This window comes from Myotis daubentonii, chromosome 18 (assembly GCF_963259705.1).
Source record: "Myotis daubentonii chromosome 18, mMyoDau2.1, whole genome shotgun sequence".
Taxonomy (NCBI): Eukaryota; Metazoa; Chordata; class Mammalia; order Chiroptera; family Vespertilionidae; genus Myotis; species Myotis daubentonii.
This window is the reverse complement of record NC_081857.1, coordinates 38,771,527-38,784,537: the sequence shown is the minus strand read 5'-3', so window position 1 is coordinate 38,784,537 and position 13,011 is coordinate 38,771,527. Positions and strand designations below refer to the sequence as shown.

The following is a 13,011-nucleotide window of genomic DNA, read 5'->3' as shown; positions in this document are numbered from 1 at the left end:
CCTCCGCCACCAGGATGGCTTTTGTCCAGACCTCTGGGCACACACCAAGCACTCTCGCCCCAGGCCTTTGAACATGCTGTTCTCTCTGCTTGGGATACTCCTACTGGCAAAACGTCTACTTATCTTCAAGTATCATTTAAAATAATTTCTCAGCAAGTCTTCCTAATGTCCCAGACTAAAAAGACCTCCCTCAATTATTCTCCTGTAGCTACTTTATTTCTTCTTGGTACTTATGTTGATAATTACATATCTGTATAATGTCTCTTCTCCCTACAGGGATCTTATCTGCTGTGTTAAACATCAGTTCCCAGGTCCAGGAGCCAGCACAGTGCCTAACACGTGGTAGGTACTCAATAACCCATTGTTGAATTGAAGACTAACAATAGTAGTATTGAACTTTTACTGGGCACTTATGATATATAAGACACCACTGCTACTTTACAGATGAAGAAGCAGGCTCAGAGAGGTTAAGTAATTTTCCCAAAGTCACACAGCTGGTTAGTGGCAAAGCAACGATTCAGACTCATGTCTGTCTGATTCCAGGCTGCACACGTAATTACTACTCTTTCCCAAGCACTGTGTGAGATAAAAGTGATGAAGGACTCCTAGAGCAAGCATAGCCCCTACCTTTAAGGAGTTTATGATCTGGGGGGGGTGGGGGGGGGACATTTAATAGATGACAGTGAATACAAGACAGAATACTATATAGTTAGGTGCTGGGTTACATGGTCTAGTAAAATGCTGTAGGAGAGAAGAGAAAAACAAGCCAGCCAGAGGAGGAACGCCCTCTAAACAAAGATGTAGAAGCAACACAGCACCTAGTGAGCAAAAGGGACTGGTGAGAAGGTCACTTTACCCAGAACAGAGGATTAACACAGGCCAGGAAGTGGGGAAATGTTTAAGAGATAAGCACAGAAGAAAATAATTAGGTTAACATTCTGGTCGTCTATGCTTTCAAACAAAGATCTTGAGAAGTACCTACCACATCGTTAATATTTCTTAAAACTTCACAGAGGCCAGGAGAATGCAAAGCCAACTGTGGCTGCTCAGTTAATGAATGAGGGTGAAATCAGCAAGGCACCATTTCAGAGCAGTCCATGCAAAGCCAGTCACTAACTCCAGCAAACTAAAGCTCAATGAAGAAGAGAAATAGTTTTTACATTATGAGTAGTCTTGTTTTTTATAGTGATAAGTTCTTTACAACTATAAGTAAATAACTTTATATACTTAAAACTATCATAACCAGATGCCCAGGTACTGTTGACAATGGAATTAGTATTTTCTCCTCCATCTCCCACAGCTTCAAGAAACACACTCTGTATAGATGATCTCTCCCCTTCACTGTGCCCCCTTTTTCTTAACCCCTGAATCCAAAGACATAAGTAGTATATATTCCTTAATCCAGATTTGGTTCCTATGAATACCCATAACAATTCTCTAGAAATATAACTAAGGAAAAAAAATCTAAGCACATAACGCAAATATTTGAGCATTAATTGATAATGCATCAGCTTTATGGTGATGACCACTGTAAGATATCCTCAACAACTAAATGCACACTAAGTCGCACACTGTCTCATTTAATCTTCACAATGGCTCATTTGATAGATGAAAAATATAAGGTTCACTGACATTAATCTTCCATGGCCACCACTGACATGTGAATGTAGGTCCAATCTGAGACCACGTTCCCTCCTACCCACTGCCTCCCAGAACTATCAATCATGTGAACAAGTTAAAATTTTGATGTAAAGATTTTAAAAAAGAACACATACGCTTCTGACATTTCTGCCAATCTTGGCTCGCTCTCATTCTTGCCACCCCCGCCCAAGCCTATCATCCAATCCTGCCAAGTGATAAAACCAAATACATTTTTGCCTCATCTGTGCCCTTTTATGCACATGTTCCTCTGGAGCTGGTATTTCACAGGATAATTTGGCTGACAATTGGGCCCCATGGACACAGTCACAGATCAAAAGGCTTATTAAAAATGACATAAATCACATGCATACAGTACATCAAGATTTTCAAAACATTTCCTCTTCAAAGTCTTATGATGATGCATCATTTTATAGTATGGGAACGTGAGGCATTGAAAAGCTAATTGAGCTCTGTTGAGGGTACTATGACCTTTGACCAGCAGAGGAGAATTCACAAGTGTATGACTTACACAGGGTCTATAACTTTGCCTTATCTCTAAAGCAAACACACTGATTTAAAACACCTCTAATAGGTAGGAAAAGGTAAAGAGAGTATAAATGGAGATGGAAGGAAACCGGACTTGGGGTGGTGAACACACAATACAATATACAGATCATCTATTTTAGAATTGTACCCCTGAAATCTATAATTTTGTTAACCAATGTCACCACAGTAAATTCAATTAAAAAATCAACTTTTTATATAAAAACAAAAACCAACTCTATGAAACACTTCCAAATGGAGAAGCACCATGTTGGGACAGGTGCTACCCCCAGCTCTTGGCCTGTTAGAAGTTATTTATTTAACCTCATCAGTTAAAGAGACCTGACCAGCTAATCAGCCTAGTAATCTATGACTCAAACGTAAAGCACGTTCTCAGCAAGAGTTTAAGCTTACCCTTGTCCACAAACATGCAGAAAGCAGAAGTCTGTTAGAGGGGCTTCACTGTCCTCTAGCTCTGGTTTCTCTCGCCTTGGCTCACACTCTCCTTCAAAAAGGTCCAGGGGGCCAGGAGTGCGCCTGGGAACCCTCCGCACTGTAATGGACAAGGTGGCCCCCTGCCCTCTATTCTGCTCTCCTCTCCCAGGACCACAGCAATGGCCCACCTCTAGGAAGATAACTCTTTTTGGCTCCCCATCTCCACCTCTGGCTTCTTCAGCTCCGGCCTCACGTCTAGCACTATCTGTTATAACACTTTCCCCAGTAAGTCCTAATGCCAAACTCCCCACCTGTACCCCCTCTTTCTACCCGACCCCCCCAAAAGAGCTGACTCTTTTATTTTTAACCTCTCTCTATGTTTTCCTGGAAACCTTAATCATACTCATCATCCTACTCTCCAACAGAAAATTCCCCCTGACCTTGCCTGAGCATGCCTGGGTTTCCTTATCTCCATGACAGATCTCCCTGAGAAGTACCTCCACACCTCCATCCTCACTTCACCCCTGAGGCTTTCCTCGACAGCACACGGAGTGGGTCATGCCTTCTCTGCAAATTCTTCCAAACTCTCAGCAAGCATTCAATGAACACCTAAATCCTTCAGGGGGCATCAATGCGAATATCTTTATGTTCAACTTTGCTTGTGCACAGGCCTGGACTCTGTAGGTGTTTCAACAATTAACAAAACATTTTGACAAAACTCATTTGTTCCTCCAAATAATCCTAGAGCTGCTTCTCTCGTTAAAAACAATAACAACTATGAAGGTAAGAGAAGTTAAGTGATTGTCCATGATCACAAAGCTCCGAAGCAGCAGAGCCGGGACTCAGTGTGTTTACTGAGACACTCATTGGAGCAGTTTTGTAAACAACATGTCTACGGTTTGAGTCCCTTTGACAAACAGCAGGTACCAGATAAACATTTGATTTGCACTATCTTGTCTGGAAAGTACTGAAGTTAATTAAAAATGTCCTTCCCCGGTCCATTTCTGTTGGTCCTTCAGGGTGATCTTACTGGTAAACCAGACTTGCCAGCTGGCTCAAGTACAGTATTAGCACTTAGTTTTTTTAGAACATACAGGAAGAAAAGAACAAGGCTCTTAACAAAAGCAAATATAAGAGAAATAGTACTCATAAAACCCTAGAAGGAAAAGAACATTCATTTTCTCCTGATGAAAGTAAACCAAGCCAGTGACTCATACATAAGTTCTAACCACACAGGGCTGATTCTACTAATGGTAAGATGATCATCTACTTTCAAACACACAAGCAGCCAGAACTCCCCCTGTGCCCCGCCCGCACTCTACCTCCCACCCCCCACCCCCCACCCCCCCACGCAGCCCTACCCCTGGTTAAAAAAAAACAGTCCCAGTTTGAGCAAAGTACTTGCAGGAAAGAAAAAAACAATTTTACTGCTATATATCTACTGGGTTTGTTTTTGGACTATCCAAGCTAGTGGCTTTGATTAGATTAGATTTCTCAGCTGACAAGGAACGATATGTATCCCCCTCCCCCCCAAAAAAGAGTCAAATGTCTTTCATAATTATATGACAAAAAAATACTCATGCTATCTTTAAGAACACTCGTATTTCACTGAAGCAAGCTCTGGAGGTGGTAACAAATTACCCCCAGATGTGAAATCCAGGCTATGGTCAAGTTCAACTGGGAAGCGGAACAGCCCCAATTTGTTTCTAAATTTGGATTCAACCAATAAACATTTGTGATCACAACCTCTGGCCTCCTCTTCTTCCTTAGGAATCACAGAATTATTTTAGACATCAAAAATCTAGCCCAAAACTTCTCATGTTGTAGACGAAGAATTGAAGGCCAGATACTGAAATGCAAAACAGAAAATAAATTGCATTCACAGAAAACTTTCTCAGCAAAACACCACAGGCTCTGAATTGAAGTTTTTTTTTTTTACTGTGGTTTCCTGAGGTTAGGGTTGAAGGTGGAGAGGGGAAAAATAGCCTCAATCCTTAAACAAAACAGAACAGAGAAAACACGCCCACATGTCCAGCATCCACTGGCAACCTCCATAGATTTGAAGGGTCTGTCATGAAGCGTCATTCAACCCACTGGCTCAAAGCCACACATCACTACCCCCACTTTGACTGTGGTCACCATAATTACCACAGTAAGAAACCTGCCCAGAACTGACTAAAACTGAGCAGCTTGTACCTTAAGCCCCATTTCCTCAAAACCACCTACATGCAGATCAGTGAGGCAACAGCTAATGAGAAGAACACGTTTTCAACAAAATTTTTTTAAAAAAAGAGTAAAAGATGCAATAGAAACAGTGGTTACAGAAAGGGAACTAAAAATGCCTGGAAATATACAAATGCAGTATCTATTTCATAATATTTTTTGAGCCATTGCCACATAGTCCTTTGTAAGAAAAGCTGTATTTTTAATCACCTGTCAAAGCTGATGGTTTTGTCTACCTTAATATTAGCTTCTAATCATATAAACCATCTGCGTATCATTTCTCCAGCCTCAAAACTCAGTTCACTCTCTGTAACGACAGAACTTGAGGGGTAGGGTGGCTGGGAAGGGAGGGAGAGGAGGCAACATTACCCTCCTGCTCTGACCACTACAACTCGGTGTTAAGCAGAGCCCTTCACGTGAGGATCACACCAGGGTAACAGGCCACTTAGAACCAAGTCGGAGAGCAGTGTCTGCAGCCACCCACTGGAATCCAAAGCTTGCTGGCAAGAGCTGACTGGAAACGGGCAGAGTGGAGAAGGAGCTGTTAATACCCTCCGTGAACCTGATGTGAAAGACCAGATCAAACAGCAGCATGGAGAGCCTATTATTATTGCTATCATTACAAAGAGAAAATTGCCATTAGTGACTGGCCAGAAGAATAAGCCTTCTTCCAATTATTTCCACAAACAGACAGGAGACTCTCATTTCTAATTAAAAAGCACTATGCACAGAGTCAAATATCTGAGTCGGCAGAGAAGTCACTGAGTGGTCACACCGCTTTCCTTTGAGCCATTTGTCCCATCTGGCTAGCTCTCTACCTCCACCCCAACCAAATCTCAGATGAAGACAAACCTTTGCCCGGATAAATATACTTCCTCAAACCTGCTGATATTTCTAACTGAAATCCCTAATGCTTAAGTCATTTTCACATCCCTTCTGGGTCAAAGGTCTGATCAGTGTACTGCACGGGAGTAGAATCAAGAAGGAGAGCCTCCAGAATTCCTGTTCCTTGACCCCAAATTGAGTGGATGAAATAGGACTCAAGAGAAGAACTGAAGGATGAGGGTGGGAGTGTTGGGAAAGGGAGTATACAGAGAGGCTGAGTATTGGAATAATGAGGCAGTTAAAAAGTTATGGAAGCTCAAGGCACTGACCTTCAGATTCCCAGGCGTGACCAAGATCCACAAGGGCTCAGAGTGGCAGCCCCCCGAAACCTCCCTCAGGCGCCTTCAGTGCTGTCAGCCTGGATGCAGCGCTATCACCCTGGACGCAGCCCGGCCAGCACCCGCAGACAAACACACACATCCTCCTAGGACCGATACCCCATTGCACACGGCCTCTCCACCGGCCTGTTTATTTAAGACACCAGACGCTTTGATGGTGGGGACAAGTTGGGAAGTAATATGTAAAGAAGTAGTTAATGACAGGAGCAGAGGGAGGACAGAGAAGGAACAACAGTTCCTGGCTTTATTAATCATCAGTTTTAAAGACACTATCAAATGGTCTGAACACAGGAATGAGAAATAAGGAAATTGTCAGCCATCACCGCAACTCTAGCCAAAGAACTGCATCTGTTTCTTTAAGGCAGAGTTTCATGCCTACCCTCAGAGGGGTGCTTATAGGGAGAATGTATTGAAGAAATCCAACTCAGCAACCAACATTAATAAAGTCGTCTCAGCACGCTCAGTTTCTCATTTACAACATACATGGCGTGAGTACTCCACGCACTCAAAGGAAAGAATCAGTTAAAAGTGCAGCATGAAGAGTTTGGGGTTAAAAGCAAAAGGAAGGTTATTTATCGAGAGTAAGAAACATGTATTTATAAATACACACGCACACTTGTTGGATTTCATGAGTGAAGAAGCTTGAGGTATAGGTCACTAGGGCACAGGAATGAAAAAGCATTACCATGCGGTTAGTTCTACTTTTACTTTCTTAAGATTAGTTAAACAAGCGAACTATAGATATAGATATAGATATAGATATAGACTATATAGATATAGTCTCACAAGCCAACTAAGCCACAGAAACAGATCCAGGAGATTCGCTAACCCTCCTGAGGCTTTTCATTCTCCAGCCTGAGTAGCTTTCCTTTGGGTCTCGCACCCCAGCATCTAGTGTGTCTTGAACATCTGGAGGGTATTCACATACATTATGAATTAACGGGGCTTGACATGAACAACAGTTATAACAAGTAAGAAGAGAACCAAGAGCTTTTGATTTTTCTTGGGAAGTGAATCCTGTAATCTTATTTAAAAAAATGACTCTAAAGGCACTTTCCTAGCTGTACAAAAGTATACATCACTAATAAAAAAGCAGTTCTGGCATGCTGATAGTTTTACTTCACTCTGTTTATAAAGGTCCTAAAATACTAGATCTCTTCAATACAGTTCAGGATGATTTATTGTGACTTAAAAATACAGAACTAAAAAGCAGAACAGACTATTGCATGACAATTCGTGGTAAAGGAGGTGGCTCGCTAAGAACTGCTTTGCTCGCCCACTTCACGTATGCATGTTCCAAAAAGGATAGGATCTCTGAAGAGACCATGATATTTTTGTTTTGTTTTGCTTTTATTTACTTTTTTTTTCTTTTTTTGTGTGTGTGAGATCATGACTGATAAACAATTGCAAAAATAACAATTTAAAATTAGGTCACTGGAAAAAGACTGGGAAAAAAATCACTGGCAATGGGAGCCAAATAAAATGAAAACTAAAGTTTCTTTACTTACCAGACTTCCAAGAATAAGGTTTCATATCTGCTCTTGATTTGGCCTGAGAACCCCCCAAGCCAGTTGTATCAACCTCTTGCTACAGAAATCAATGTACTACAAATGACGTATCAATTCAGACTAATCAGGGAAGACTTCCACTAAAGGAATGAACCCAGAAGCAGCAGCAGATCCTGTCAGCCAGGAGGAGAAGAATCTGAAATATGGGGTAAGAATACTGCGTCCCACTGTAAATTAAGCATCTGTGTTGCAAAGACTTTCTCAATGCCACTGCACGCAGGTGGAAGTCAACAAATTCTCCCCTTGCCCCTCCTCAAACAGGAAGACCTTCTAGTACTCATTCCCTCCTATCTGCACCCAACCTGTCCCACCCGTCAGCACTAGCGTGGCCACCTTCCCGCAGCTGCTGCATGGACCGGAGTAAGCGGACTTAGCCCTGCCTGCCTGTGCCCTGACTGCAACTGCCCTGGGTCCCAGACCTGAGAATGCAGCGCAGGTAACCAGTAGAGCCTGGCCAGAGGGAGACGGTTCAAGGGGAAGCGGAGACTCCACTAATAGGGATGTGGCTATACAAGGACAGGTAGTTAGCCACTCAACTCTGCATCCCATCTGTTGGATACCTCTCTTTGTAGGAGGAAATACATTAAATTGAAAATATGTTATGCAAATGTGGGTAGCAACAAATTATTATTTCTGGATAAAAATGAGGAAGGTGCCCAAGTTGCACTGCACAGGGAGCCAGGACATTCCTAACAATTGGCTTTGTCCACCCAGCGGGGCACAAGGGTTGAGCTGCTTGTCTCCAGGGACAGGACTGCCACAATTTTGTAAGTTTTCCACTAGGACCTAGCTCAGAGCAGATCTACGACGTGCTCTCGGCTGCTGAAAACCGTGTTACAGTGCACAGACTTCCTGATCAGAGTCCGATGGCCCCATGGAAGGTCAAACTGAAGGCGTTTTTCAGAGAGATGACACAGAGACTACTCTCCCGTTCCCAGGCTTGGTCCTTTGCCTGTGCAAACAAACTCGCTTACCGAGCAACGGCGCTGGGATTTCTGAACGCCCCCTACCCACCCTGAAAGCGCCGACCCGGAGGACACACCTTGGATTCTGCGCAGCCCAACTTTTCTGCAAGCACAGCGCACCGCGCCGATTGTTTACAGACGGAAAACCGCCGCACTCGGAGGTTTTGACAACTTGAGAGAAAGAATGCCGTGGGGGCTCGGCCGGCCTCCCCTGTGACGAAACACAGCCGCGTCCCAGGGCCCTCCCGGGCCGGACCCCGCCCGCCGCTGCTTCGGGCCGCGGCCGGGATCCCCTCGGCGGAGATGCCCGGTGCGTGGGGGTCGGAGGGGGCACCTCACAGTCCCGGCGGCGCCCGGGCCCGGCCCCCGCTCACCTGGTGCGTGTTGTTGACCAGCCTGGCGACGAAGTCCGGGACGCGGCCGCAGCCCTTGTCCGGGTCCTGCGCGCTGCGGCGCCAACGGCCGCGGGGAAACGGGCCCCCGGGCGCGGCCGCGCGCAGCCCCCAGCTCACCCCGACGGGGCCGCCCCAGCGCGACAACAGCGCAGCGGGCGGCGGCGGCGCGTCCAGCCGGTCCTGGCCCAGCGCGGCCCGCGGCAGCAGCGGGAGGCCCAGGAGGAGGAGGAGGCCGAGGCCGTGGGGCCAGCGCGAGAGGCCGTCCGCAGCTGCTCGGGGCCGCTCCATCGCCGCCGAATGCCGACGCCGCCGACACCTGCCGCCCGGCGCCCGCCCACCCCGCCGCCGCCGCGCCACACCCCCGAGCGCGCGGGCGCCCCTTGGATACGCGCAGCCGGGCCGCTCCGCCCATAGGCCGCCCGCCTGTCCTTCTTCCCCTGCGCGCTCCTCATTGGCTCGCGTCGCCTCCGGCCTCGGGGGTCCTGGATTCGGATGCCAAGATGCGGGACTGATTGGCTGGAACGTGGCAGAGACGGCTGAGGTCATCCCGCGCCTCGCCCGCGTCTCCGGCCCAACTTCCAGAGTCGGTAGCAGCTTCTCCCCTACCCCCGGGCTCCACGTTCCGTGACGCCCGACCCCTCGCGGCTCCCTCAAGTTGGGCTGGGTTAGTCGCCTCTCCCCCGGAGACACCCCCAAAATTCTTTGGGCTGTGGCAGCGCCGGGAAATCTCCCCAGGGAATCCCTGAGCTGGCTCAGCTGGAAAACCGGGTTTGGTCGCGAACCGGGCTTCAGGTTTTAAGCATTGTCTGCCGAAGCAGCCTGGCTGCCAAGGTGAATGCCAATTGTGTGGGCTAACGCCTCGGCAGAAGATGGAATCGGGGCCTTCGTGACGCATGCGAACCTCCACCACGCATGGCCTCACGCTTACCTTCCTCTTCTGCACGGAGTTAGGCCAAAGGTGGGGCTGCTTACTGGCTTACCTGGAGGTAGAAAGTAGCTTAGACTTTAGGGGCAGGTCAAAGTGGGCAGGACGATCTGTCCTAGATGCACATTTACTAGTATCTCTGCCAAAGCGCCGAACCCTGCGGAGGTTGTTTGCACAGCTTTGGTTTTTCAGTATATGATGTGCCCTGCGTTAGCACCCCGCCCACGAGAAGTAAAACACAACCCTTATGCGGCCCCTTGATTGCAGGAACTGCACACGTAACTCCTAGAACGTGCAGTCCAGGTAAAACCAGTTCTGAATCTTAACCTGAACTGATTCCATCTCTTCAGAATGGTTGCTAGAGGTTGGTCAAAAAAGGCAGCAAATAGAAAGATACCAAGTATGCAAGACGTTACCCCAGATAGAGAAAGCTGCTGAAAATGACTTTTAACTATAAACTGGAGGTAAACCCAAATGAGAATCTATTCATTGCAGAACAAAATGGCGCACTGCACCCAACCCAAAGTTTACAGTAAAATCCTTCTAGTGACATTGAGAACAGAGATTTACAAATTTACATTTTTTCCCCACAACAACCATAGTAAGACGAAAGAATTGAAAAATATTTTTGAATGACATCTGAGCAGGATGGGAAATCACTAGAATATCTTCCAGGTTCTCAACTACTGAAATGACAAAAGAGCGCCGAAAACGTGAACGTGTTCCTTTCCATCCACGATCATGTGTCACATTATTTTTCAAATACTGATTATTTTTTCATCTATGACAACTATGGAGTAGATCACAAGACAGTGGGTTCCAGTAGCATGTGATTAGCTGTGGGGAGAAGAGGGGCTATACAAGAGTATTTCTTTGTTTAGTGACACAAAGATGAATGGTCTATTGTCTTACAGTCTGAGAAGAAAAAAGCCAACTCAACGATGCCATCTCCTGGAGAAATCACTAAATACACTTACACTGTTTATTAAGTTGTTGCAACTATCAATACCTTCCCTTTTTAATATATAGCTTTTAGTTATTATATGCTTCCAGAACATATAGTTCCTTCCTCAAAACTTATCAGCGGCTAGGGACATGGTACCTTGTATGCAGCACTGAGAAAATGAGTGAATATTGTTTTAGTATTTCAGTCCAACACAGGCACTAAATACAAAAGTTGCCCTGTCAGATCTCCTTTGTGAAATACTGCACATAAAATCTTACCTGACTTGCAGGACTAATATATGCAAAGTTTCTTCTAGACAAACTTTATCGCAGAAAGATGAATAGAAAGCAGTTAAGTATCACAAAAACATTACTTTTCCTAGTACTAGTAAGGTAATTTCTTTATAAATTGGACACAAGAAACCTTGTAGAACATTTTAAAATTCTACAAAAACCCTAAGTTGTATCTCTTTCAAGAATGCTACAATTCTATTATTTCAAGAATTCTACTATTAGAATGATAAAGGGTGTGAAATTTATTTTCAGTAGTTGTCAAATACCCTGCTCAGGCACTGCAAGCTGAAGCTAAGAGACACGCTAAGAGCTATTCCTTAGTATTCTTTCCCCCTACATAATACTTATGACCCAGAGGCACAACTTTCACTTCTCCCTAAAGCATGTTTTGTCCATTTCCACGTTCTGGGTAGGGCAAGTCCATTTCCCTACAACTGAGCAGATGTCTAGGCTGCAAGGGGCCTGGTGTTGTAAAATCAAGAGTTGATTATTTAAAACCAGAAAATCTGAGTTCAAATCAATTCCCAACAGCTTAATTTTCTTTCCAGTCACACAGCCTTAGATTCTTCATCTGTTAAGTATGATAACATCTACTTCATATGGCCATTTTTGAGGCCCCCATAGATCAGTTCTTTAAATAATCTAGTCTCATATTACAGCAGCTCTACTGGGGGAAGTTCATAGTACATTCCAAAGTACAATATAAACTAATTCTGAATTATATCATTCTCTTCCTGATTTCTAATTGATTGCTAGTGAGGCCAAGATCATGAATTCAATTCTTTTTTTTTTCTTATCCATTTTTTTATTTTTCTATTTTATTTCACTTTATTTTTTAACTCAGTTCTTTTATAGTCCTTAACTTTATATATATATATATACACTAGAGGCCCGGTGCACAAATTTTGTGCACCAGTAGGGTCCCTTGGCCAGGCCTGTGGGATTAGGCAGAAACCAGCTCTCCGACATCCCCGATCCCCGAGGAGTCCTGGATTGTGAGAGGGTGCAGGCCAGGCTGAGGGTCCCCACTGGTGCATGACCAGGGTGGGGAAAGACGTGGGAGGTTGGCTAGGCAGGGAGGGGCTATAGGAGGGCTTCAGGGCATGTCCGGCCTGTCTCACTAAGTCCGGACCCCAGCAGCAAGCTAACCTACCAGTTGGAAAGTCTGCCCCCGGTGGTCAGTACACATCACAGCAAGCAGTTGATCGGCCTTAGCATATCATTAGCATATTATGCTTTGGTTGGTTGAACAGCCGACCGGACACTTAGCATATTAGGCTTTTATTATATAGGATATATGTATAAAAATTCCCAATTGTCTGTTAAGATACCAGAACTGCCCTAACCAGTTTGGCTCAGTGGATAGAGCATCGGCCTGCAGACTGAAGGGTCCCAGGTTCGATTCCAGTCAAGGGCATGTACCTTGGTTGCAGGCACATCCCCAGTAGGGGGTGTGCTGGAGGCAGCTGATTGATGTTTCTCTCTCATCGATGTTTCTAACTCTCCCTTCCTCTATGTAAAAATCAATAAAATAAAAAAAATAAAAAAGATACCAGAACTGGTACAACACTGTTGCTGGCTTACCCCAACCCATCAGTGTTTGGGGAGGACCTCAAAACATGTTCTTTTGATGGTCAATTAGTAGCATCTCCTTCATATAAGGAAAGCAGCAAAAAATGCCTATTTACTTAAGATTAACTATAGGACCGAAATGGGTGTACAGTGGTATTAATACCTTAAACCACTGGGAGGATCTGGATTAGTTTTGAGTTCATTGCCAACATCCAAGGACTCATGATACAGTTACTCCATTGTGAATAGATGTTCTGAGAGGACAGGGATATGAATACCACT

General features: G+C 45.1%; 1 protein-coding gene across 2 annotated transcripts in view; it reads right to left on the bottom strand.

The window, feature by feature from the left end:
* Positions 1-9,347, bottom strand: part of SORT1 (sortilin 1) — a 58,572-nt gene extending 49,225 nt beyond the window's left edge. For both annotated transcript variants that reach the window (XM_059675626.1, XM_059675628.1), the window contains exon 1: positions 8,973-9,347. In XM_059675626.1, the coding sequence (XP_059531609.1) occupies positions 8,973-9,281 (309 nt within the window). In that variant the 5' untranslated portion in view covers positions 9,282-9,347. The remainder of the gene's footprint in view (positions 1-8,972) is intronic.
* Positions 9,348-13,011: the final 3,664 nt, after the last annotated feature.